This window comes from Dermacentor silvarum, chromosome 1 (assembly GCF_013339745.2).
Source record: "Dermacentor silvarum isolate Dsil-2018 chromosome 1, BIME_Dsil_1.4, whole genome shotgun sequence".
In the NCBI taxonomy this organism is placed as follows: Eukaryota; Metazoa; Arthropoda; class Arachnida; order Ixodida; family Ixodidae; genus Dermacentor; species Dermacentor silvarum.
The window spans coordinates 31,656,787-31,684,494 of record NC_051154.1 but is presented as its reverse complement, the minus strand read 5'-3'; the positions used below and the strand labels follow the sequence as shown (position 1 = coordinate 31,684,494).

The window sequence follows — 27,708 nt, the reverse complement described above, 5'->3', positions numbered from 1 at the left end:
CAAAATTTCGGTACACATCACCAAAAGGTGGCTTTCATTTTTTCAAAATATAAAATATGTGCTGCTCTTGCTCTTGCTGGGAAACGAGTAATAGTGTAGCTCTTATTTAGAAACGGCCTGAACATGAAATCGAAAATATCAGAAGTGACACATGCCTTTAGAAAAGCTTGAGTTCAGTGTTGTATTGGAATTGCAATGGCTCTACACGTTCGACCAAGGTAATTTTCACGAAAATATCTACGATAAGTCGTGATTACACAATGAAATTCGGCATTTAGACTTGTAAGTGGTTTAATTAGATTTCCGATGGTGATAACATACTGAGACTGCAACGCTATGTAGGCTATCTCTGGATGGAGATACATCAGTTCCAGCATTTGATAATCCAGCGATTTCATGCCGTAAAAGGCACACCAATCGTTGGGCGTGGCTGATTATAATACTTTATCCGGACCTCTCCATTCCCTCACCCGCAGGTTAAATTTAGCAAGCCGATTGTGTTTTGAAATACGCTTAGGCAGTGCCAAAAAACTGGGCATGGTGCAAGTAGTGCAAGTTAATTTGATAGGGCGGGAACTGTCCAGTGCCAGGCCTTCTCCGCAATGTGAGAGCGTGTATGGCAAATCCCGCGCGTCACGAGGAGGCATAAAAGACAATCCTCGCTGCCCAAGCAGGGGATACATAGTGAAAGAAAGCATTACTTACATGGCCACTCTATTTAGCTTCAGCTTCAGCTGTAATTTTGTTGGACATTCTGGCGTGCTGCCGAAAGTGCCCGCTTTCAGAAGCTGCCCTCCCGGTAGATACGGCTATGCTGGCGATAATTGTTGTTCTCTTGCCAGGCTATTGAACTTTATCTTTGTCTTCTGCATATTCATCTTCAACCCCACTCTTGCGCTTTCTCGGTTAAGGTCCTCGTTTGTTGTAATTCATTTGTTGTAATTCGTCCCCATTGTTGCTAAATAGGACAATGTCATCTGCAAACCGGATGCTGCTGAGATATTCGCTGTTGATCCTTACTCCTAAACCTTCCCAGTCTAAGGGATTGAATACTTCTTCTAAGCATGCAGTGAATAGCATCGAAGAGATTGTGTCTCCTTGCCTGATCCCTTTCTTGATAGGTAACTTCATACTTTTCTTGTGGAGAACCAAGGTAGCTGTGGAACCTTTGTAGATATTTGCCAAGATTTTCACATGCATGAGATTTTGGCATGTAAAACCCCACAATTTAATTTTCTAAATAGCTGGCAACAACGTGGATGGTACCAGGGCAATGTGTAGTCATCATAGCTGTATACATACAGTGTTTGTTTCAGTTTCATGATCTTGGTCAGCTTTGTACTTTCACATTACATGTGCCTGCTTAGAACTGTACTTCATATTGAAACCGTTACCACAGTAATGGATAGCTGCACATGTGCACAGGAATTAAGGGTAGTACTACTTCAACGGCTCTCAATGTTGCAGTACATGAAAGAGATTCTGAAGGCAAACCACAGCTTGGAGTTCTTCCTCGAAGGAGGCCGATCACGAACTGGGAAAACGCGCCTTCCAAAAGCAGGTCTCCTGTCCGTCATCGTTAACGCTCTCACTGAAGGTATGCATTTAAGTTTTTTTTATGCCTTATATTCTTAGTCATTGCTGTAAATGGTGTAGGGTGTGCACGGGGCGTTACTATAAGAAATTTTTCTCTTTTCAGAACCTGTGGAAGATGTTTACATAGTACCCATTTCCATAAGCTATGAGAAGCTGCTAGACGGAAACTTTGTCAGTGAGCAGCTGGTTAGTTTATGTCTTGCTGTTTCTATTCTTTTTTTGGGGGGGCTTCCTTACTTTTTGCTGACTCCTTTATTGTCTGGTTGTAGGGAGAGCCAAAGGTCATGGAGACATTCACAGCAGCACTCACTTCCATCTGGAGGATACTGCATTCCAACTATGGCGCTGTTCGTGTTGATTTCTGCCAGCCATTCTCACTTAGGGTAAGATCTTCAGTATTGCTCTCTTGGGCTACTTGCTAAAGGCATTTGTTGTTCTCCTTTGTGTGTCTTGCTGCAGTCTATTATGTTTTATTTTGTATCCTTATTATTATAGGAGTTTCTCAAGTCTGCCAGAACTTTGTCTTTGGGGCCAATGTACTTTGACTGCCCACTTTCTTTGCTGGGGTCTGCAAAGGACGATGCGCGTCTAATCAAGAGCAAAGAGTGTGCAAGTGCAAGTTCACTGGCCAGTGCAGACAGCTTGCCAGAAGACACTCGAACAGCTATTAAAAGCCTTGCCAACCATGTTGTTTACCGTGAGTTCTTTGCTAGTCTTGTATGGGAACAAGATTGAATATTTCCTCTTTTTTTTTATTGGTTTATCTTTATAATATATATATATTTCTTTTCAGAGTCAACAGCATCTCTTGCATTGATGAGCACAAACTTGGTTGCCTTCCTACTTCTCACAAAACATCGAAAGGTGAGTCTGTGTGCACTTCCTGCTTTTAAATTGAAAACTTTATTTCTGCATAACCCTCTCGTGCTATCATTAGAAAGCTACATAAGAGGCTCTGGGGAGACGAGGTTGGCAGTATCTGTTTTGGCACGTGTAATTTCTGTTTGATTTGCAAAATTTTAAATTATATTTTGGGGTTATACATGCTAACGCCATGGCCTGATTATGAGGCATGCCGTAGTGGGAAACTCTGGGTTAACTTAGACCACTTGGGGTCCTTTAACATGCCCTGAATGCATCGTACGTGAACATTTCTGTATTCCGCCCCCACTGGAATGCAGCTGCCGCGGCCAGTATTGGAGCTGCAAGCGCAGTGCCATAGCCACTGAGCTACCGCGGCCAGTCTTGGCAGTCAGTAGTGTGCTACAGTACACAAGTTCTGTTTGCACAACTTGGAAGGTAATAAAATTAAACTTTAATAAAGGAGGCTACGCCAAACTGGTTTGGGTGTGTGAAATAGTCTTTCAAAACTGATTTTGGTAATTTGGCAGGAAAGAGTTATTTTTTATTGCAAAAAATGAAGGCCAAACTTACCTTTCCTCAAGTTCCAGTCAAAATGTCGGCTCAGGCAAGTCAGTTTGACATCATGGATTTCAATGTATTTTTGCTTTATTTGGGCTGTTTTGGCACTGGAAAAGTTATAAGATAACTCCTGGAATGAGTCTTTTCTTTAGAATGCATTGTAGTCATTCTTTGCCAATAAACAGCTAGACACAAGTGGATGGCGCTCTCGAAATCCATCATGTCACGGCGAGTTGGTGTGGGAACTTCAGTGTGGTGTCGCCACCTATCTTTTATTTTCTTGTGTCTTCTTGCTTACTCAGTCTCCTTTCAAGGTAACAGTGGCTGCTTTGCTCTTGCAAAACTAATTTACTAATGTAGCTTCAACATGTTAAAGACAGGCTTAAATGAAGTGTGAATAGTAAGATACGAAGTAGCACACCTCTTGGCATGCAGCTATTTGATATTGTGCTAGGAATATTTGTATATTTGTATATAGAAAGGTGCGTGTGATTGAAGCCTGTCAGTTTTCTTACCTATTATGAAGGCCCTAGTGCAGCAAGTTTGTTAAATTGAAACTTGTGCTACATTACTTCGCCAACTCGGGATAAATATACAATGTTAATTTCATTAAAGTTTGGAAATAGTTAACCCTTTCACGGGCCAATGAGGTTCCACTAAATACAGTGGAACCTCGTTGATATGATTCTGCATAATACGTTTTTTGGGATTATATGTTTTTCTTTCCCTTTCCCAATAATACAATTTGGTTGGATAATACGTTGGATGATATGATTTTCGGATGATAAGCTTTATTTTCTGGTTCCCGTGAAGATCGTATCAACCAGGTTTCACTGTATGTGTAGCAAGGCCATGGGTAGCATTATTCCTACCACAGGAATGTCTTGCACCTTACAGAAACATTGTAAAGTTTAAAACAGATACAGTAGTGTGCCCTCTGTTGCAGCAAAATTAATTAGACCTGCAGCGTTTCCCCCATTGAGCTAATTTCAGTGATGCTGTCTGCTTGATCGTTAGTGTGAGTTGCAGATTTAGAAGGTGCTTAAATGTTTCAAGACTAGTTTCTTAGCAACAAGTTTCTTAGCGTCCCTTGTTAAGAATTTCCTGCGAGTGTTTTTGTTATATGTGCTGGCACTGAGCACAAACGTGGCAGCGAAGCGTGTGCAGCATATGCAGTACATTTGCCAGTGCTGCACAGGGTCACTTTTTGCAGACCCCTTGTTAAGGCTGGATTACACAAACTGGCAAACTGTATTTTTTTTTTTTTTTACAGCCATAGAAAGGCTGGTCCAAGTCTTTTGTTGTTTCTTGAGTAATATGAAAATAAATCTTTTTTTTTTTTCTTCTGTGCACCTATTGGGCAGCGGGAAGCATATTTTCCACCAGAGTACTTCAACAAATTTTTCTTGAAAAAATGTGACATTTTTACAGGGAACTTTCGTGACCATGTCTTGTGGAAATGCTGCGTAAGTAGACACCTGTGCTGTGTATAAAAAATTCACCTGTGAAAGGGTTAAATCACTCATTGCTATGTAAATATCAAATATCAACTTATAAAGAAATCATTAAAGGGTCTCTTTGTAGCATGTCTTGTTGACAACCTTTGCTTTCCTCCAGTGTGCAACTGTTATTGCAGACATGCCTAGCTTTTTTGCCACAGTGCCGCACGTTCTGACACCAGTGACCATGCTACGTCTGTCTTTTTTGTCAGTCAGCCCGTTAACATTCTTTGATTAACTGTACAAGCAGACCTGTGTGGTGGCTTTTGTATTCAGTGACTGGATATGCTTGCATCTCAGTGCCACACAGAGGCTGAAGGGTCACGGAAGCCTCAAATGCAGGAAGGAGTGAACAGTGATGTTGCAGGGCTCCCCCCCTCTCACACACACACACACGAATTGATTTAAAAAGTACATTGGGGTGGCCCTGAATATACTGGTGTGGTATGTCTGTGCAGGGTGGCACACTGCAGCAGTTGGCGGAAAGCCTTTGCTGGCTGCGTGCGGCGGTGTCGCTGCGGAATCACCAGGTGATGTGCCCTGGTGAGAGTGCAGATTCGGTGCGCCACGCGTGTTTCCTGCTGGGCAAGGAAATGGTCATCTCTGAGACGGTCCAGATGGAGTGGTCATCGGGTGACACCGAGAATAACAATGTCAAGATTGTCTTCTACCGGCCTGCACTACACCTTCCTTCTGTGCTAGAGCTGCAGTACTATGCCAATGCTGTAGTGCCAGTGTTCGTGCATGAAGCAATTGTTGGTAAGAAAACTTAAGACTTCCAGCAAATGTGAAGTATCGCCAACTGCCATCCACATTATAGTTAGATAAAATAAGGGATATGCCAAGTTTTGCAAGTGCACTTTCGCACGCACCTCATTTGACCCACAGAATGTGGCGGACCTTGCATGAGTGCCGTAAATAAGGCTGGTGTAAACGAGCTGGTGCAGCAATCCATGGGCCACCCATCCTTTCTTTATTTGTGCACATAGCCCACAGCTTCAGCAGTGCCGTGAACATAAGGTAGGACGACTTATGTATTGCTACTTAAATGTGGGACGAAACCCACATGGCAGAATTTCAAATATCCTCTGTTTTACAGCTTATTCATTTATTGGTCCTCATCACTAGCTTCTCCGTGATCTTAAAACTATGTAGGAAAGGTAAGAGGATACTTATCAGCATGTTGTATACATCTGTACGGCAATATTGCCTAGTCCTTGTTCCGTTTGATGCAGTTTTAAATTTTTTTACATTTTCAATTCAATTAAACTTGATTTTTTTACAGTATTTTTGTCTAGTTTTCGTATTTAAATGTTTAGTTTTTCAGAGTAAGTAGCTACACAATATTGTGGCACAGAACATTCTTGAGGAGGCTTTATAGTGAACTCTTATTAAAATGTTTGCAAGCAGATGTGGTTATCTATATATTTTTTTTAATTGAGTAGTGCTAACTGTTCTCTTAAGAGCCATTAACAAAGCAATGAAAGCAGCAAACATAGTGTCTAACAAGGCTTAAAGGGATACGGACACAAAATCTGAAAATTTTACGAAAATGCTGAAAATGAATCCTCAGTATGTGATTACACCGAAAAGATGTAGTCACTTAGGTCATTTTTGAGCCGATGGCTTTATTTTTGGCGTTCTTGTGAGCGCGCGCCTCGCCGACCGACCCGCGGGAGTTGGAAGGCGTGACGTCACGACACCCTCGTCAGATAGCCAGCCGGCTGGCCGCAGTCATTCGAACCGCGCCGCCGCCGCCATCGCGAGCATGGATTCAAGTTCTGGAGCATCTACCAGAGATGAGTACATGTCTGAAGACGAGGACCATTCCAACTTGGCAAGAAATATTACCGCTTACGGTTGTGAGCCTTCCGCGTTAAGCGACGAAGAAGAGCAGGCGACCGTGGAAGTGCCGGTCAGGTTTTCGCGAACCGTAGCGTGAAGATTTCGCTCTGCGCCAGACACTTATGCAAGAATTATTGGTCATTTCCTGGTGTAAATTTTCGGCAGAGGCGTAATCTTGTTGCTGCCGAAGATTTACACCAGCAGCGAAGTAGAATACACTACACGTTAAATACACTACACGTTATACACGAATACACCACACGTTATACATACACGTTAAAGAACCCTAGTTGGTGAAAATTATTCCGTAGTCCCCCACTACAGTGTGCCTCATAATCATATCGTGGTTTTGGCATGTAGAATGGCAGAATTAAAATTTTTTCATTGAGTTGTGCAGTTACAAATTCCTTGACACACATGCATTGTTGTTGAAACGTTGCTTCAAGGTCACTTTCACTTCGAAGATTGGAGGGTAGTTGGGCAAGTGCAAATGATTTTTCTTGAGGGGGTGTGTTATTAGTATAAAAGTTTGTATATTATCGAATATTATATATTTAACATTCGTATTCGATTCGAAAAATAGATATTCGAAAGTGTTCGAATATCTATCGGTTTTGTGCATAATTCGCTATTCGGTTTTGTGCGTAATTTTGTGATTTTGTGAAATTTCGCTTGTAAAGCACACTTAGTCATTAAACGTCTAAACTTTGCGGGAAAGCCAGCCTCTCGGTAGCAAAGGGCACGCACGAGTTTGCGGAGAGCGAGGGTGCACTTTTTTTTTTTTTCAGCTGCACCCCCAATTCTAAGCTTATTGCTTGACAGCAAGTGCGATGAGCGACGACTGGCACAGGGTCAAATGCCTTCGAGTTTACGGGCATTTGATGCGGCATAATAAGGCAAGGCTAGGGAGGACAACTAATGGGAAATACTAAATTTTCTGAGTTAACATGAGCCAAATACACAATGTTTTATTATAATGGCTTACTAGTCTAGTTCTTTAACATTGACAATGTAACTGACAATGTAATTTGTTCCAACATAACAAATTAACCCAACTTGCTAATAAATGCCTCTGCATATAATTACTCAATATTCGAGCTAAGTATTCATATTAGAAAATTTTGATATTTGCACACCCCTATTTTTCTTAGTGAACCTGCTGTGCTTGGCTAGAAACTTGGTCAATATATGTGCCTAGTGGGCCAGTGTGATGCCATCAGGAAATGACAAAATGCCAGAAAGAACACATGATTTCTTCTATTGCGATATTTTCACATTTGCAATTGCCCATTGATGTTATCGCTAGGGTGTGGTATACCCTTCATTACTTTAATGATGGAAATTTGGGCTTGTTGGTACATGATCTTCGTATTGAGTAGAACAGGGTGAACAATGATACAAGGACAAACAACACAAAGTGCATTGTGTTGCCATTTGTCGTTCTTGTGTCATCATTCACCCTCCGCTAAAAGAAGGCGCTCATGGACATTTTCTGCACAGTGGCTGAGTGGCTCTGGAATCCTCGGGTTGTCCCCAGGGTCTTCCTTGCAGTATTGAGCTATAGGGTGTTAGCTGTAGAAACATATTTGATAATGTCATAGGCCTGAGCACCTGATCATTTCTTTGGCTTTCTGCAAATACCTAACTCGCTCACTGGTCTATTTGGCCATTCATTTTAGTGACGATTAAAGTGCCTTTGATCATGTGCAGAATGGAGGACCGGCCTAGGACGAGAGGGAAAGGTCACAGCTATAATATAGGTCTTAAAACAGGTTCTTACTGCTCTGCTTACAGAGCAACAATAGTAGTGTTAAAATTTTATCAGATTGTGTACAGGGCTGGGCACTAGGCAAGTGTCAGTGCAAGAAGATGCTGCTACACTCTTTCTGGAAGTAAAGCACAGTCCTTACTGCATGTTCTTATCACATTGCTAACATCCAGAACTTAGAAACAATAAACATGTCAGATACAATTTCCTTACCTAGTAGTTATAGCTGTTGCTTTTATAAGAAACAAGTTTGGTTTGTTTGGATAGAATAATTAGTAGGGACAGTGTTTTTTACTCGAGCAGCACGCTAGAAAATATTACTCTAAAAAAAAAAATTTACACCCGTTGGCGCTTATCTTGTCCCCAAACACTAATCGTCATCGATGGGGGCAAAATGCGAAAACACCGTGTACTTGGGTTTAGGTGCACGTTAAAGAACCCCAGGTGGTCCATATTATTCCGGAGTTCCTCCACTATGGCATGCCTCATAATCAGGTCATGGTTTTGGCACCCTATAATTAAAAAAAAAAGTAATAATCGTCATCGGTTTTGCTTGCACTTACCTTCTTGAAAACTTTGTCCTCACTGCTTTTCTGTCAAGGATGCTATGTCACTCTGATAACGTACATGTCTTTCATGACCTGGAAGTACCTGGCACGCAGCGTTAAAAAAAGGAAAGGCATGCAATAGAGAAAGGGGTTATTGTTTGAGGACAATATAAGCCCCAAAGGGTGCAAAATTTTTTTAGGGTGTACGGGTGCTGGAATGTGCTTCGTACCTCTTTTTACTGAATTGTACCTTTGTAGTGTGTTAGTGGACTGATAAGACTGGAGCAGAAGAGGCTTATATGATCTCATCATTGAACATTTTAGTTGCTGTATGTGGGCAAAACTTAAATGAGCTGTATGTTAATGACCATTCTGTAAAGGTGCACGGTTTGTCAAAAACCTTTTCATTTTTTCTGCTTATTCATTATTTCAGTCACTGCACTATATTCTCTCACTGGCGACTACATGACCCTCATGCATGGCCATGACAGCCTTGTAGTTGTTTCAAGGAGTGACCTGTTTAGCAAATGCCAGGATCTGATCAACATCCTCCAGCGCGAGTTTGTGTTGGTCCTGGTGAGTGGCACTTTGATTGATTTTTCTCTCGTTAGATATAAAATGTTTTTCTGAAGCCCACTCTATTTTTTATTCCAGCCCTGCTCCAGTGTACAGACAGTGATCAGTGATGCCATATTGAACCTTGTTACTGAGAATGTTCTAACCAACTGCCAGGTAAGTGACACTAAAGTGCCCCTGAACTTTTTCTCGAATGGCAATGTCAAGCTGATTTACAAGTGTTTGAGTAAATGAGCTGCTCTTCGCTTGCAGCCATAATCTTCTTTCATGAACACCTCACCTTATGTAGTCACGTCATAATGATGCCCTTTCTCTTTTTTGTGCTTGCCATGAGAGGACTCTACATACCTTAATTGGATGGTCTTGTATGCACTGTGCTTCCTTTAGTATCATTAGCTGCCGAGGAGCTTTTTGTGGCTTGTGGTAGATCACTCCCGCCTGGTGTCATTAAACCAATGCTGGTAGTGACCAAGAAGTTTGGCACCACCAATGGAAATCAAGTGTGAGCTGGAGTTAGTACACCTATATGTATCTATAGCAGTATGTACTTTTAAGCTAATATGATTGACTGAGCGATGTACACGCTGTACTTGTTCATTAAAGCAAGGTTGACATTTAGGCGAGTTGGTATGAATACATGGTGAAATGACGGTAATGCGATAAACAAGGACGAAGAAGAATAGACACAAGTGCTTGTGGTTTCTATTCTTCATCCTTGTTTGTTGCGCTATCATCATATCACTGTTCATTAAAGTTCCCAGACCTGTTCAGTTAGGGGTCCTGCTCCGGAGCATCTGCTATGCAATTGAATGAAAAAAAAAAGTGGAATTCTTTTCAAGCACTTGAGTATTAAGGTGCAAGATTTGAAGCCTGTTTAACATCTGGCATTGCGCAAACAACGGGTTGTGACTGAGACAGACAGCTTCATCTGCCTCAGTCACGTCCCGTTGTTTCCGACAAGCTCGTGTACCCTACGCAAAACAAACATTCACATAAGAGGAAAGGAATCCGGCTGATATTGAGACTAGTTCTTTTTTCAGTGGTGATATTTTTTGCAGGTTCTCTCCAATTAAAATGTCTTTCCGTATGGCTATAAAATATACTCTTAACTGCATGGTGTATCATGTATGGTGCACAACAATTTTAGCTTATAAATCCACAGTAATGCATTTCTTGGGAAACTTGGTTTGTTTGGGAATTTCCAACATAAACAAAGACTTTCCTAGTTTGTTCACAGGGAAACAAAAATACATGCATTAAGGGGTTAAGCATTGTTGACATTATACTCAAATCGGCCTGAACAAACATTTTGCATGTTGTGCATAATTGAATGCCTTATGAATATTGGACAAACTTGTTATTGCAGAAAGAGCCCCCCAATCTACAGTTCATAAAATTTGCATAAATGTTGCCTTACTTACATATTTATGTGTGTATGTCTTAGAAAACACGTTAAACTAAGTTTAATATTTTTTAATGCAGTGCCCTGGCCAAAAGCAAATTCCTGGTCCACGCAGTAAGTGGCAGGAGTCTATATCGCAAGCCCTTGATTGGGACGATGAAAGTGATGAAACTAAGGAGCACAAGGTCATTCAAGAACAGTACCGGGTCTGTATGAGCTCTCATTCTAGTCTATTAATTCATAAATATGATCTTACTCCTTTTCAACTTGAACATTATCATCCTATATTGTATAATAATGTGTTTTTATTTTATTAATATGCAATGATTTATTGACTGTGTTTCCTTTATACAAGAAGGTCTGCTTTCGCTCTACTCTACTCAACTTCCGTTAATTCGACCCTGACGGGACTAACACTATTGATCAAATTATCCGGTGGTTTGAATTAAACAAGATGGCGGGGAAAAAAATGCCAAAACACATTCGTGCTTCTTTACCAGTATTTGCCCTATTCTAATACGCTCCAAAACCAATTGCGCATCAACTTTCTATGTGTCCAAAGTAGAAAACTAATATAGAAATGACATTAAAGCTGTTAAAAATGTTGAAATCCAATGCGCACCCTATTTTCTTGCAAAAAAAAAAAAAAAATGGGCAAAGGTCTAAATGTGTTGCACATTAGCAGCTGGTTTCCTAACGTCAGCTTTGCTGTGATACATTTGTCTTATGCATTGAAGCATATGAATTTCACAAAGGCGATTATGGTTACGTGTCCAATAGACCTCTCCCTGTTTGCAAACAGTGTGATGTCACTGCGGGGGCCCCTCCCCTCTGCCACACCTCCGAAGCGGGCGCTGGTTGGCAAAAAACGTTCATGCGACCTGTTCTCTCTGCATAAGAGCGCTGCTTGTATATCAACTGCCGCGATCGTAAGTCCGGCATAATGCTATTTTTTTGAAGTGACAGCATTTACGAACTGTGCTTAGGAAGTATAATCGTCCCTGTTTTACCGGTACAACAACGTAACGTTGTTGATGAGTGCATGGTTCCCGTAAGTCAGCGTGTGGTGATTACGTAAAAGTGCGCCTTTTTCGTAGATCAAACATCCACAAAAATGTATTACTCCTCGAAAACGAACATTTTATCACAGATGATGCACATTTTCATGGTGACAAAGTGATACTTCGCTAAATGACTGGTCTTCGAACACAAATTTGTATTGCATTGTCGTGAATGCATTGATTTGCGCCCCATTTACACTGTAGCTTTAAACGATATACAAGATGAACTTCGTCTACAACTACACGGCGGCTCAGTGGAGCCGTACCAAGTAGCGGCGCCTGAATTCACATTAGGGAGAAATGCAGAAAAACTTATTACACTGCTTTAGGAGCATGGTTAGATACCCTAGGTGGACAAAATTAATCCGGAGCCTTTCGTTACACTGTCCCCCATAAGCCGCTGTGCAGCTTAGGGATGTTAAACACCGTAATTTAATTTTAATTATTAGTCTCAGTCATGTGAATGTACAAAGCAAGGTCTTGCATAAGTACATAGTCCGTTGCGCGGTAATTTCGCTGTGTCTGCGGCCTCCTTTGCTGCTCTCAACTTTACAAGACACAACTTTTGCATGTTTGTGTGCATCATCACAGCATGAAGTCCGTACCATGAAGGTGAATACACCAATAACAAAAAAAAGAAAGTTCAGTTTTACTTAAGACCCGTGAGATCTGCATTAAATCGCGATAATTTTAGTGGTTTGCCTTTTGGGCATTTTCAGTGGTTTGCCCCGTGGTTAAATGTATACACGCAGCTTCGGCAGTAGTCAAAACATCGTAGGAGCTCATTTGTAGTCATACCTCTCAGTCCATAAATTATGCTCAAATGAAGGTTTTTTAAAAATAATTTTTGTTCTGCACATAGCGCGGATGGTCCTGAAACACATTCATTCACAAAGCTTTATTAATAGAGTCCTGAAGCCCGGTCTTTTCAGATCGAGGCAGGCCCCGTCCACGTGGGCACCGTCAGGCCGAGCCTTATGGCGCCATCGTGGACCCTCTGGACAGCCGTAGTTTATCTTGATATGAAGACCTTGATATCATCTTGTACCAGTAAAGCCATTTTTCTTTGTGGTCAACGAGAGTCGCAGGACAGCCCGCCAGCATGTGTCCGATTTCAATGATGCCATCGCACACGTTACATTTATTCCTAATTTCTCTTTCGGAGTGAATTTTATTTACGAAATACGGAGTGGAGTACGTCCTGGTTTGCAGTAAACATACCGTGACTGCCTGAGCCCTGTTCAACTTTACGTGTGGCAGTGGGAATGTCCTATGCCCCAAGTAGTAGTATTTAGTGATGTCGTTGTAAGTTAGTAAATGATCTTTATGATTCCCGGAATGGTAGTGGGCGTCGGTTCGGTTCTCACCGTCACGATAAGCAAGTCCTCGTGCCAGGTAGTTCGTCACCTCGTTGAGGTTGAGCCGAGTCTCGTCCACTTGTCCCATATGTGCAGGCAGCCATCGGATTTCGGTTTTAATAGTTTGGACCTTGTCGATAATTTTAGCCGCAGTCCCAGCGACATAGTCTTTGTCAAAGCTCTTAATTGCTGCTTTGGAATCGCTATAAATGAAAGACCATTTACGGTGCCTGATGGCTAGAGCAATCGCGGCTTGCTCCGCCACCATGGAATCCTTAGTGAAGATGGTGACGGCGTCCCGTACCTTGCCCTGGCTGTCAACCACCACGGCCGTGGAGGCCTCGTTGCCTTTCACCCAGGCAGCGTCTACGAGGGCAGCCTGTTGTCCCAGCTGTTCAATTTCTATCAACAGAGCTTTCGCTCTTGCTTTTCTCGTGTTAACATTGTGTTCGGGGTGCATGTTTCTTGGGAGGGGGGTGGTTCTGATCGTGTCTCTAAGGTTCACGCTCAACTCTACGTCGGCCTCCTTCGGGTTCCTCGATCTTTTGGGGTATGTCCCTATCGCTTTGAGTATAAGCCTGCCCGCTCGCGTTTTCATCAGTGCTTCCTGCTGCGCCATCTGTTGCGCTTCCGCCATCTCTTCTATCGTATTGTGTACGATTGAAGAGATGGCGGGTTCATGAGCTTCTCGTTTGAGGTGCTGTTGGGTATACCTAGTGTAGCCTTGACTAGCTTTCTGATCGTAGTGTGAGCTTGTTCAGCTCGGCCTGCGACCATTTGAGTAGACCTGCCACGTAGGTGAAGTGACAGAGAGCGAAGGTGTGCACTAGCCTTAGAGCGCTGTCCTCACCCAAGCCCCTGTGTCTGTTGGTGATTCTCCTTAGTAACCTGCTGACTTGGTCCGTTTTGTTGGAAATGTGTTGAATGGCATTGAGGTTGGTACCTCCTGCTGCTATGTGGAAGCCTAAAACTCTAATCTTTTCTACCTGCTTGATCACAGATCCGTCTTGACAGTGCAAGATAATCTTGGGTTCCACCCCGGGGACGTAGCCCCTGGGTCTTCGACCCCTGCCTCGATGTTTTAGGACTAAAAGTTCCGATTTTGCCGCCGAACAGTTTAGCCCCATCTCGCCTAATGTGCTTTCCACGGTGTGTATGCTCTCCTGCAGTCTAGTCTCCGTTTGGCCTACATTACCGTTGGCGCTCCATATGGTTATGTCGTCGGCGTATATTGCAAAGTGTATACCTTCTATACGCTCCAGTTTCCTCGCGACTCTGGTCATTGCTAGATTAAATAACATGGGCGAGAGCACAGCCCCTTGCAGGGTGTGCCCCTGTTTCCCAAGTCCATCACCTTCGATTTTAGTTCTCCTAGTGTGAAGCTCGCTTGCCTACCGCCGAGAAATTCCTTGACTACGCTGAAAAGCCTCTTGCCCAACCCCAGCTCGGAGAGGACCTCGAGGATGGCCTTGTGCTCTATACGATCAAAAGCTTTTTCGACGTCTAGTCCCAGGAGCATGGCGTCCTGAGTCGATAGCCCGGGGCGGAATCAGATCAGGTTATATGGGAGTATGCCGTTTTGCTCGACGTATCTAGTGAGTTTGTTGACAATAACGTGTTCCATAGCTTTACCTAGGCGCGATGTAAGCAAAATTGGATGGAGGTTATCAGGCCCTGAAATACATGCGCTCACTAATTATTGCGTCTCATTCATTCTCACCTGTTCAATAATTATGGGTCCTGAAGTTCTATCGGTGCCTGTTCACTACGACTGGTTTTATTACACGCAACACGCGTCCACAGTCCCGTAAGCAAGATGTATTGCTAACTGCGTAGCACATCACGCGTGCACACACACACGCATACACATAATGTGGTCTGTTTCCCTACGCAAAGATAAACCGATATCATCGCTGTTCTCATCGCACACTTTACCACAACAGATGTGGCACACTTCCTTGGAAAAGCCGATATTCTTCATTGCAAAATCCATCACAGACCACCACCACGTGGTTCACATTCCCAAGTAAAAAAGACCCAGCGTCGCCACATTTTCATCACGCAGTTTAGCACACGCCTATGTTCTCCTACACACATTACTGATATCTGGCTCGCAAGAGAATTGGGGAGATTCACGTAAAAATAAAAAGTAAATAAAATAAATAAAAACACGCATCCATGTGGTGCCCACCTACACCAACTACTGCACGACTGCACCACGCAGAAAGCCGGCGGCGGCTGTTTTTTGCCACCCAGGGTCACCGCACATGCGCCGGTGACATCACAGCGGTGTGGTATGACGTACCCCAGAAGAGGTCTATTGCACCTCGCAGGCAATTTTCAGCCCAATTTTCTTGGGAAAAAAAATGCATGCGCTTTAGAATTTGGTAAATACTGTAATCAGACATCATGAGCTGCAGTTATTGTTTGAAATCCTCTTAGGGCAAGCCGAAAATAGTGGTTTTTAACGAGAGATGATGGGTGTGTTGCCGCTTAAGGGGTCTCTATTGTGGTCACCATAGGGGTCAGGCACGTGCATGCTGATCAGTCAAGTTCAAATTATCTGGCAGAGGCCAATTTTAACATAGAAGTAACAAAAGTTTGGGCCTATAGAAATTCATTGGCACCAGCTGGGGCATTAGGTCGGGATCAAATTAACGGAAGTCTACTATGCTGTATTTACATTTAGATCTACTTATCTGTCTGACATTTACTGTTTGCCCGATGTGTTTGTATTGCATGTTACCGACTCCTTATGTAATACCCTCCACCGATGGTGTCTTCAAGGTAATAAAATGAAATGGAATTTATACAAGGTGACCTATTTTAATTGATACGGATGTCATTTTAAACATCACTTAAGTGATGCGAGAATTTTTTTCTCCACTACACGGCCCCCTTCAGCGTGGCAGACACTAGGTGGGTAACTAGCCGTCCCAGTTTGTTTGCTTATTAACAAAAATTAATTATTTAACTTTTTATGTTACTTGCTTTAAGGCCCAAGTTACAGTGGCAGTAGTGCAGCAGAATGCCACAGGTAACTATGGCAAGTTACGTGGTTTTTAATGTGCCATGCATTGATTAGATATTTGTCTACAAAAATTCTGAATTTTTTGCTCGAATTCCGAAACGGCACACAAACAGCGCCGGAAGCACTGCCCACATTATTCTCGAGCCTGTCGGGATGCAGAGCAGTTAATTGTGAGGGCCTGCTGAAGCATCCAATCCATTGTCGCACGTTTGTTCTGCAACCAATAGTAGGTCGCCAATATACAAGCTTCATCTGATAAGAGGGATGCACAGGCATTCAACCAGTGTCTCCAGCGCTTTTCGTGTGCCAAGTTCCGGTATCGATTTGGGAAAAGGTGAATTTTCATTTATGAATATTTTAACAATGGGTGGCATTATTAAAACCACATGAATTGATTTTTGCTTCGGGCAGCATCCTCCTCCAATACTGCTACTGCATTGTAAGTGTTAAAACTAATAATTGAAAAGGTTATTAACTAACTTGTCAGATAAACTGTGATGGCCTCTTGAACATTGAGCGCCCACCATACTGAAGGAAGAAAAAGGGAGAAATCATTATTGGGGCACTTGTTAAATCTGAAGTAAAATTTTTAAAATCTGTTTCGATTAAATAAATCACCTTGTATATTGTAAAGAAAGAATTTTAGAGCTCTGTAATGTGATTTAGGGTATTAGAGAAAGTGTTCACAAACTGTGTTGCACAGAACCCTTGCTAGCATTTTAAGTTTCATAAGCCCTCAAATTCATGCTCCATTGTCTTCTCTTGCACTTTTTCTGGCCCTCTTTCCACAAATCTGTGTGCCTTCAGTTTTATAATTCTTAATCATGTGTAGCTTGTGCCCGTCTTAGCCTTATGCAACCATTGAAGGAGAGTAAATCAGGATGGGGAGGTGAATACTTGTAGAAACAGAGAATACCTGAATACTTGTAGAAACAGAATACCTGCCGTGTCAAGGGCAGAGGATGACTTTTGGGAGACTTCCATTTTGAGCTGACCCATCCTTACTCATGAAATACTAGCCATAACCTTTCACAGAAAGAACCTCAGTATGGTATACCGTTTTGCCAAGGATAGTTGTCTTTTTCATAGCAACAGTGATCATCCTTGGCAGGACTTCTATGAGGGACACTGAAAAGGCGACAATATTTGGAAACCCCTGCACTAATTGCATAGCAGTGCTTTACAAATGGAGAATTGACATGTTGAATGCTGAACAGCACTGCAGTTGCATGGTGCAGTATCATGAGCATATCTTGTGGAAGCTGGCATGTAAAGTGTTCTATACTTTGGCTTGTAAAATAAACAGCTTGATAGCTTTGTGCTAAAGATCAGGTTGGGTGTTAGCTATTTTGACTCGGCTCCCCGTTCTGTATTTTTATTGCGCTTTTTCATTTGTTTTACTGTTTTGATTGCATCACCTGCAGAAAATTTTTAGATAGTTTGGCAATGCATTGCTTGTCCATTTCCGGTGGTAAAATTCTTGTTTTAAAGCGGTCCTGAACCACCCCTCTGGCTTGGTAAAAAAAAAAAAAAAAAACAGTCCGCGGATAGCATACACTTGTGTGAACATCTCAGCCAAATTTTGCAGTTTAGCGGGGTGTGTGGAGCTCGCAAGGGCAGCGCAAAGTCATCTTTTCCTCAAACGCTCTCTTTTCAACAAAAGCCTGCTCCTCACTCTTTTCTGGACACATTATTTCGTAACATAGCAGATTCCTACACGTGGCTGCTATTGGCCAATAGCTGACATAAATAAAGAAGGGTGTTTGGATCAGTGTGCTTCTTCCTACTGTTACAGTGTATATTTATTGACGCCGTTTAATTAACAGGCTGAAGTGAGCCAGAATATGCTTTCAAATTTCGATAATAATTGCGTACTTCCGGAAGAAGCAGATTATCGTCTCTTCACGCTCGGCCGTGGCCGCCCGCATAGGAATTAAACTATGGCCACCCTGCTTATTGAACACTTCTTATTGGCCACCCTGAGTAGTTCTGAACACTCAACAACCTCGAACCATGTGAAACTTAAGGTCAGACTACACGCACGCCTGTCAGCACGCGCTCACTCCTGGCCACTCCTGGTTAGAAGCCTTCTGGCAGATTTCGCTTCGCATTGATATAGTATTGAGCTATTGATAGCGCTTCAAAATGCATAAGTTCGATGTGGCTACTATCCGTTGGTCAAGTATGGTGAATGATAAAGGCGGTCTGCACCACGTAGCACGGCCAGACTGGAGCCTATGAGTGGGAGCGCGTGCATGCACAAAGCAAACGCTGCGCATACGCACTACAGTTGTATGTAGCTGTGGTCTGATAAGTAGTGTAGATACCGTGGCCGCCATGGGGGTGCCACGATGAGTCCCCTGGCTGTAGCTGGCTGAGTGCACTGTGGCTCGCTGAGGACAACAGTGTTCGGCGCTTCATCGGCGCCAAAATCGGAAGTAGTGGCGTCTACGTGAACATCCAAAATCAAATTTGAACTGCGCGTCATGGTGACGTTCAGTAGGCGGAGCATTGTAGGCACCAACGTTACTAAAACCAACTCAGTTTCGCAGCTCCGCATATTGGCCAGCGCAAGCATGTGGGCGGTCGCGCAAACTAACGGTGCTGCGGTCGAGTCCGGCTACCGGTTGGCCGCGTCGGCTGCTGCTGCAACAGCACGGCAGCTTGGTATTGCACACACGTTCGCTCGTCTGCGTCGATTTATTGCTCCACTGAAAAGCTATACTGTCTTCGTAATTAGAGTTCATGGTTTTCACTATGAGTGACAGCTTCGCAAGCGTAGTATGAATCCTAAGGGCGACGTGAACGCTTCGATTTCAACGACTATGCTATACTGCAAAGCTACTCCGACATCAATTGACTGGATGTGCTCGCCACATAAGGCAGTTCATAATCAATTATGCGGGAGGGGGATAAAAGCAGGATAGCTAATTAGGGAAGAAGAAAAAAATATAGAAAACTGCCAGACAGCGTGAAAGAAACTTTGAACATTATTTATTCGGCCATTTGCAAATGGCGAGTTCCCTTACTTCCTGTACAGGGTGTGCCAACTATAATGCACCAATGTTTAAAAATATGCAAATGCCATGGTGCTCGACGAAACCAAGGTAATTTTGTTTGTCGTCGCTTGGAGATAGATTATTTTTTTTCATTCCGCCTAAATACATAATTAATCTCAATTAATTAATCAACTTCTCAAATATTATAATTAAGTTAAAAGTGTCAATGAGAATATTGTAGCGCAACATGAAAAAATCACTCTACATGTTTCTGTTACTACACATAAAAGTGTTTTTCCGAGCGTTAAAGGAAGCCCGCAAATACACGCTCAATTGTGGCGCGACTAGCCGCTCAACGCACATTGCATATATTCGCATTCTTCTTTCACGCTCGGAAAAACGCTTTTATGTAGCACGTATTGAGCAACAGAAAGCTGTATCGGGAGTTTTTCATGCTGCTCTACAATTTTCTGATATACACTTTTAATCCAATATTTGAGAAGTTAATTAAATAATTTAGACTAATTATGTACTTAAACGGAATGCACAAAATAATCTTATCTCCAAGCGACGGCAGACAACATTACCTTGGTTCTGTCCAGCTACGTGGCATTTGCATATTTTTAAATCTTAGTGCACGTTAGTCTGGACACCCTGTATAAGCCATGCATTTCCATACCTGCCAACTCTTCAAAATTTTCCGTAAAGTGTACGAATTTGGACCCATCCTACAATTTTACGAATTTCGGCTCAATTTTTACGAAAAAGTGGTTATATTCACGAAATTATTTTTAAAAATTCCTAATAATGTCGCACCGTTACTGGTGGGCGGGGGCGCCAATTACCAGGGGCGCATAGAGATGGGGGTGTGCGCTGTAACCTTTATTGTCTGCAGAGTAAGGGCATTTTTCACTCTGACGTTGCCTTCATCATCGGGTCGTTGGACGACCTGACGACGGCCGGATGTCACCGATTGTCGTTACTCTCAACATAGAGACCCACCTGTACATAAGTGGCGCCCCCAGATACAATGGCGATTTTCGGGTCGATGCGGCAGGCACAGTTTCTGTATTGGAGGCTGTGGATTGTCGTCGCGCCTGTCACCTTCGCTAAGCTTTTTTCGCGAGTATGATCCGTTTTGTGGGCCTCGACATTATAATTTTTTTTTTTTTTTTTTCCTCGACGGGCTGCTGCATCAGGCGCAGTGAGACTCCGGCACTCCGGTGTTACGGCTGCGAAGTGTGATGGCGTGCTCGATGCTCGAAGCCTCGTCAGTACTAGACTCGTGCCCCCCCGGTCGCTAGTTTACGAATTTGAAAGTCTTGAGGTTGGCAGGTATGCATTTCCTTGGAGAAAGTTAGTTGTATTGCGTGCTGGGCCCGCCCCCAAATTTCATTTGGCTCCCCCCTACTATAAGCTTCCCCATGCATTTTCTATGGAGCCCTGTGTATCCCTATGGGTATTCTCTCTGATCAATTCTTTTTTTTATTGTTCCTTATCTCTTATAAAGCTACCAATCATCTACATTTATATTATAATGATTAAACATCGCAAGTTACGCATTTTCGTGCTGGTACAAGGCATTACACTTCTTGCTTGACGGACCTGTGGTACTCGCCAAAGAATGTTTACGCATTAAAACTAGCGCTTAGCTGACGGCTTGTAGCTGCTTGTTCGACCCAGTGCAAAGTAGGTCAGCGTATCGCTTGCTCGACACAAGCCAGGCTTCACACCTCCGCAGACCAGCATGAGCACTCAAACCTCCGAATGAACTTCTGCAGGACGCAGCAAATTCGCAGCACCATAACCACACGTCTGCAGCCGCAGCGGAGAAGGCGCGCAACCGGAAGCATTGCCGGTAGCGCGACTTGATCGCAGCGCCGTTAGTTCTCGCGACCGCCACGGAGCCCATGTTTTCAGCGGAGCTGTGGAACTGAGTTGGTTCTAATAATGTTGGTGGGCACGCCTCGCTCCACCGTGGCCTTTGCAGTGGAATCATTGAAGTAGGAATGGAAGCACCATGAATTGGATCATATGCGCCCTTTGATTGCCAATAACTCCGCTTCTGCTGAACGCATTGAAGTACTTTTTGCGGCGAAGTATTTCTGAAAAAGTCTATTTAACTTCAAATGCATTTCTCAACTACGATAAAAAGTTTTTCAGGGCCCCTTTAACAAAGCCCAAATCTTGAAATTGTTTTTAACCTGTGCAGGTTGCGTTGGATGAGAAGAACATTGCCATGTTGGAGTTTCTTCGCTCTGTGCTTGCGAGCTACCTGGAGTCCTACTGGGTGGTCGCCTGCTCCCTTTCCAAGCTGGTGGGCGCACAGATGGAAGGTATGCCACAAGGCTGCACCCTTACAGGGATTTATAAAGTTCATGAATAGTGTCTGGATGATCGGTGTCTGTTTTCAATTTTGAGTTTTTCTTGCACATACAAAAGCATTTAAAGTTCGTTCAAATTAAGTTTACACAAACTTTGAAATGTAGCATCTGCTGATCTCCACAGAAATTAAATGGACTGCTTGCATTCACACTTCTATTTGATCCCTGCCCCTTAGTTCTTTGTTGTGGTTCCTTTTCATTTCGTTCTTTCTCCCATCCAAGAAGAGAAATTCGGACTGTTTCAAATACATTCAACACTTCCTACCGGAAAGCCAGTGGAGGAGGCCTTTGGGCCATTTCAGGAGTCTGAATTCTGTTCAAAATAGCCTTGCTATCGCCTGTCACCAGTTGCCATCTGCATGGCAAGAAAATCCTCGGTTACTGTTATCGATTAAGATTGTTTTATACAAATGTATAATTTTTTAAGTAAGAAGCAAACATTTTTAACAGACACTGACTTCGCAGACACCCTGCATATGGGCTCCCCCAGTCTTTGTGCTTACAGTGTATGCTATACCCATTTCTTACAATTGGTGTTGCACTAACGAGAACAACACCAGATGTCCCCGTAAGCGCGATACAAATCGTAAAGTATGAACCTACTAGCCCAGCAGTCCACATTAAGACAATTTCTTTGTAATGTTTGAACTGGCTTGGGAAAGTTCTGGATAGATATGAACATTGTTAATTTTACCTTGAATCTCGGTAAATTAACTATGCATCGAAACATTTCTTATATAGAGTATGATTTATGAAAGAAATATACCAAAATATTCTATAGTTTTTTTAATATATTTTCAGAAGATAGTATAGTTGAATCGTGGTATCCTGTATTCATTATAAAAATACACACACAAATGGGGGTTGGCAATCTTAGCAAGGTTGATCTATGGTGTGACACACTGCACTATAATTGTAATTTTATACAACCCTGTTTCAACATGTTAATTTAACCTGTAATATTTTTTAGTCAGAGCATTGTTTGAATGTGCCCGTGCTGCCATTGAAGGCACTAAACCTAGCCAGACGTTACTTAAAATGGAAACAGCCAGTTAAGTACAGGGCATGGAAATACATGATGAAAAATACAAAGGGTGAACACCACAATTCCGCCGCGGTTGTCCTTGGGCTGTGTTGGACCAGAGGTCAGTCATAGGGCTGCTGGAAGATTAGCATTAGCTGCACATAGAAAAACAAGTGAATCTCTACAGGGGAACATAGGTAGGTTGTTCTGTGAGGTATGGGATGCTCAGAGCGAAGTATTTTTCAAGGAATTAGTAGTGATCTCAGTAGTTCCCTGTGGCAGCTGCAGGGTGTTGTGAGGCTGTGTTTTTCAGCAGCGCGTACAGGGTGTTTCATTTTAGCTGCACCACCCGCCGGGGTGGCTCAGTCAGCTAAGGTGTTGCGCTGCTGAGCCCGAGGTCGCGGGATCGAATCCCGGCCCCGGCGGCCGCATTTCGATGGAGGCGAAATGCAAAAACGCCCGTGTGCTTGCGTTGTAGTGCACGTTAAAGAACCCCAGGTGGTCGAAATTATTCCGGAGCCCTCCACTACGGCGTGCCTCATAATCAGAACTGGTTTTGGCACGTAAAACCCCAGAAAGACATTTTAGCTGCACCAAATTTTTAAAAATTGCCTGTGGCAGATAGCACAATTATAATCCTTGATCTACTCGATGAGGCGGCCATTACTTCCATGAGAAATCAAAATGCCTAATTGAATAATTGACATAATTACGCTAATTAACTTTTAAATTAATTCTTTTATGGCACATCTTTTAATCTGAATTATAGCCGAATTATAGAGTAGGCACAAATACTTCCCTGCACAAATACTTCCCTGAAGTATTTGTGCCTACTCTATTTGGGCTTGTGTCTACATGCTGGTATACTAAATAAAACTAGCTGTCTCTTGTTATATTGTTGCATGTGGATTTCGTTTAATTTCAGAGAGAATATTCTTCCGACAAATGCAGAAGGTTGCTCAAGACAAATTGCAACAAGGGACGCTGTATTATGGTGAGAAAAAAGTTATTTGTTGTTTAAATGGATGGATTCGTTCTCATTCATTCATGGCTTTCTGCATCTTATGTTTTCAAATTGTGTGCGTGTTGTGTGTGTGCTGCTGCTTGCTGCCTCGACGTTTAATAGTTGGGTATTGCAGGATAAGAGCAATGCATGAGCATTACACATCAGGCTAGCACATTATGCTAGTTAGGTATATTTTTATTTTTACAATTATAATGGGACTGGGCTCCCACATTAGCCTTTCCAATTTTCACTGGTTTGTGCCTGCCATGAGAAAAAACAGATGCCACACTTTGCCTTGGTGACTGGCTCATGAGATGTCTTGTACTATCCAAGCACAATGCACTTCTGTCAAAATGTTCTCTTTAAGCCACTTCTGTAGTCTTCCAATGCTTGACACTAAAATGTGGCTACCAGGTAGGATCTTTCTAAGAAAATTACAGACTTGGTTGCTAACTGTCCAGAATGTGTAAACACTGAATGTGACTGGGCAGAGGACTGTGCCATTCAGCATGCAAGGTGTAGGGAGGGGGTTGGAATAAAACTAAAGTTGGAGGTTTGCCAGTCAGTGCATACGTGCTCTGCATGTTATTATCAGCTCTACAACCATCGAGCCATGCTATTTGCAGCTGCACACACGTGACTAAGCTCCTCTCTCTCCCCCCCCCCCCCCCCCCCATGAGTTGACCACTTTGAATTGTTGATTCATCAATTTTGCATTTTGTACACGTAATGAGACCAACACGAGCCAGTGACCCAACTAAGCCAATTGCCCAACTTCGCTGGAACAAAGAAAGTCACATCTCACTGCTGTCAAAATGCACGCGAGATATGCGCTGGTGATTCAAATGTGCATCAGCCAATAGGAGCACTTCTGTTATCCACGTGGCAGCAGTAACGAATTGCGACATTTTTTTTTTCATTTTTCATTCACTTTTGCTTTATTTGTGCATGGCAAAATACAGCACTATGATTATGTGAAGGTCAGATCTCTCCTCTTTGCGATAGTTACAGCATGGTGGTGTTGCGTCAATGGAAAGTTACCTACTCTGCAGTGCGATAGGCATCCTCAAACGGCTCATTTTCTACCCAATTTATGTCGAAAGCCCCACTATAGAAACATGATTTTCTCAACTTATTCAGTAAACCCTCGTTAACTCGAACTTTATCTCGAATTATCGAATAAGTCGAATTTTTGCCTGGCACAATGTAAACTCCATGGGTTGTTCATCCCTATCTCCAAACACCACTGCGCCGAACTCCGGATATCTCGAAGCCTAGACTGTGAAAATGCTGGGGGGAAAAAAAATTGTTTTTTTTTTGTACATTTTTGCGCAGCTTTGGTATCGGCAAAAAGTGAAACCAGGGCCGGTATTTTGTAGCGATGCTTTTTTCGATGCTAATGCCTTTTTGCGCTTGGTCAGCGGTCAGAGCGACGATCCGGTCACGTTATCAACGGGATTAGCCGGCCGTGAGCGATGGATGATAAGACTAGCATAGAATACAGCATAATGCATTGCTACAAAATACCGACCCAGGCTTGCAATTTTGTCCCAATGCCTTTTGCTTGATTCTACTTCACCCTCATCTACAGTTCTCGGCCGGCTGAACCCATATTATTGATTACGTAGGCGGAGCATCGCTACGACCGCTGACGCACGCAAAGAGTGCGGGAAAGAGTAGTGTCGGCCAGAGGCGAGCGCGCCACCACTTGTAAACACGCCAGCCACGCACGGCAGTGCCTCAATGCCCGGTGCTTGGAGGCAGCTGTTGTGCGGGACTGTGCTGGCGGTGGTCATGCGGTGATCATGCAGGGCGGTGGCAAGCGCTTTCCTGCGGCATTTGCTCGCAATGCGCGGCATGGCACTTTCGAGAGATACAGATCTTGAGGCCATTGTTCAGCTGACTGCAAACTGCGAAAACGATTTTGGAAGCCAGAAATACGTCATAGACGTCAAGCTTTGGATGCCCCCTAGTGCCCAAAGGTGAAAATGGCCTCAAGATCTGTGTCTTTATTTAAAGGCGCGCTTTGTCAGTGGTCAGAACAATGCTCTGTGGAGGTTATCCTCGGTCAAAAACTCCGGGGAGTTGAGCACGTTCGTGGGATTTTCACCGTGACTCGGTTTCGAACACGGTGTCGACATGCATCTGCGTGCGCGCTTATATGTGTGAGGTTCGCCGTTGCCTATATACGACCGACGTGTCTGTTGCTGGGTCTCACATAATGTCGCAAAAATGATCTACTAAAAGTACCGCTCCTGGTAGTTTGAGCTTTTGTGAGGAAGTCGGCGGTTACCGGCGCCATATTGGAAAGGCGTCATGTTGGCTTTATGCGGTGGTTATGCTTATATTTTCGTGAATTTGGCTATCTCGAAACTCTGCTTATCTTGAAATTTTGTCAAGTTTTTACTACTTCGAGTAATTACTGTACGTCACTTCCTAATATTTCCCCACTTGACAAAGGAACACCCGAGGATAGCAAAAAAAGGATAGAAAATTTTTACTGGTCATCCGGAGCAGTGGACGGTAAACTAGGTGCGGTGGGTAGTCAACTGGAGCTGTTGGCGGTATTTCCACTGCCACCCACTGTAGGTAGAACCCTGGTGGTGCAGATCATTCTTGCTGCGACTATAGAGCAAAGCATCCACAGACAATATCTTGAGTAATAAAGCAATTATTAGTATAGTTAATTAATTTTTTTTTTTGGTTTTGACTAGTGTTTTTCAAATTTTAAGGTTAGCAGGTCTAGTCATTGGAGACTAGACCTGCTAGTATTGGAGAAATGTTATACATCGTGGCACATTCATATTTATTATTTGCCAGTTTGATGTCTGGTTTGAACCGAAAAATTATGTCCATTTTTTATTTATGTTGTCTAATGCCCATTCTTTTCTGTTGTTGCAGAGGAAAGCTTTGCTGCTGACACACTGCACAATGCAGTCCAGCTGTATGAACAATGGGGTATTGTGGAACACCACACTCAAGATGGCATGCGTGTTCTCTACTTGAATGAACAGTGGAATGTGGATGAAGCCATCGATTCTGTGATTAGCTTTGTGGGGGCATTCAGGCAGTGACTGAAGGACGTTCACTTGTGAGACATTCAGCTGGGAACAGCAGCTGCCAAAGACAAAAGCAACTGTTCATGTCTGGTTTTTGTACTGGTGGCTGCCCAGGTCAAAGATTTCACTGCTTTTTTTTTTTTTTCTCAAGGTTCTGGTCATTGCGTGTCATGTAGTATGTGTATGCAAGTGTGCATCTATACTTTCATGGTGCTAATGATGACCTGCCTTTCAGTTTTAACGTTAAAGCCTTTTGATGTCTTTCCAGTTCAAGTTTTTTACTTCGGGTTTTGTGTTCCTTGTTTTTCTAGGCTTGTTATGGTGTTGATGGGACCCATGAACTGTCAGCATGTTCATATCATTTTCTCCTGCTTTAAGGTAAAACGAGAGAAGAATCCACTAGGTTATGTTTTGAAGAGTGATCTTTCAAAAGGCAGCTTGGTTTAGCAGGAGTTGTTGAACTAGCGAAACTGTGTTCATGCTGTAACCTTTGCTTTCTGGAGCCTCTATTGCGTAGTTCGAAGTGTGCGAGGTCAAAGCACAAGTGGCTTATTAGTGTGCTTTCATACCTTGTTCGTGTCTTGTTTCATGTGGATGTGTGTGTGTGTTGTTCGCACTGAGAAGCATGACCGTTTCAGATCAAAGGGTGAAGGAATTGCACCATAAAGGGACAAACTGCATTTCGCTTTCATGTCGCATGTAGTCTGTACATATGTAATCATATTGTTCATTTGTGAATAATGTCATTTCATGACTGTATAATTCTGTTTGTGCCATCATAGTTAACAAATGAAGAAACCTTGTCATATTCTCAGACAGAAATGGCTATAACCAGGAAGTCTGCTTATTAGTGCCTCCAAGGTGAGCAATGCGGTGCTGTTGCTATGCCTTTAGTTGAAATAATAAAGAAAATTAACTATCTTTTCATTGCCTCAAGCGTTAGTATGCTAGCTATACCTGCTCCAAACACTATTTTTCCCTAGAGGGGAAAAGGCTGGAAATAGCCTTTGTTTGAAGCTGTTGCCAAGTGCACATTGAAACTAGTAGTGTATGTTGCCTTGTGGTAAACGAGCTGCCTAAGTGCATAGCTCATGCAATATCACATGAGGTATCAAAGAAGGTTCTAACTT

The 27,708-nt window shown here is 43.0% G+C and overlaps 1 protein-coding gene across 2 annotated transcripts in view; it reads left to right on the top strand.

The window, feature by feature from the left end:
• LOC119459240 (glycerol-3-phosphate acyltransferase 1, mitochondrial) overlaps positions 1–27,501 on the top strand; it is a 104,215-nt gene extending 76,714 nt beyond the window's left edge. For both annotated transcript variants that reach the window (XM_037721067.2, XM_037721059.2), the window contains exons 11-22: positions 1,468–1,597; positions 1,700–1,782; positions 1,866–1,979; positions 2,092–2,293; positions 2,390–2,460; positions 4,976–5,276; positions 9,112–9,254; positions 9,333–9,410; positions 10,737–10,862; positions 21,318–21,441; positions 23,439–23,507; positions 26,421–27,501. In XM_037721067.2, coding sequence (XP_037576995.1) covers positions 1,468–1,597; positions 1,700–1,782; positions 1,866–1,979; positions 2,092–2,293; positions 2,390–2,460; positions 4,976–5,276; positions 9,112–9,254; positions 9,333–9,410; positions 10,737–10,862; positions 21,318–21,441; positions 23,439–23,507; positions 26,421–26,593 — 1,614 coding nt within the window. In that variant the 3' untranslated portion in view covers positions 26,594–27,501. The remainder of the gene's footprint in view (positions 1–1,467; positions 1,598–1,699; positions 1,783–1,865; positions 1,980–2,091; positions 2,294–2,389; positions 2,461–4,975; positions 5,277–9,111; positions 9,255–9,332; positions 9,411–10,736; positions 10,863–21,317; positions 21,442–23,438; positions 23,508–26,420) is intronic.
• Positions 27,502–27,708: the final 207 nt, after the last annotated feature.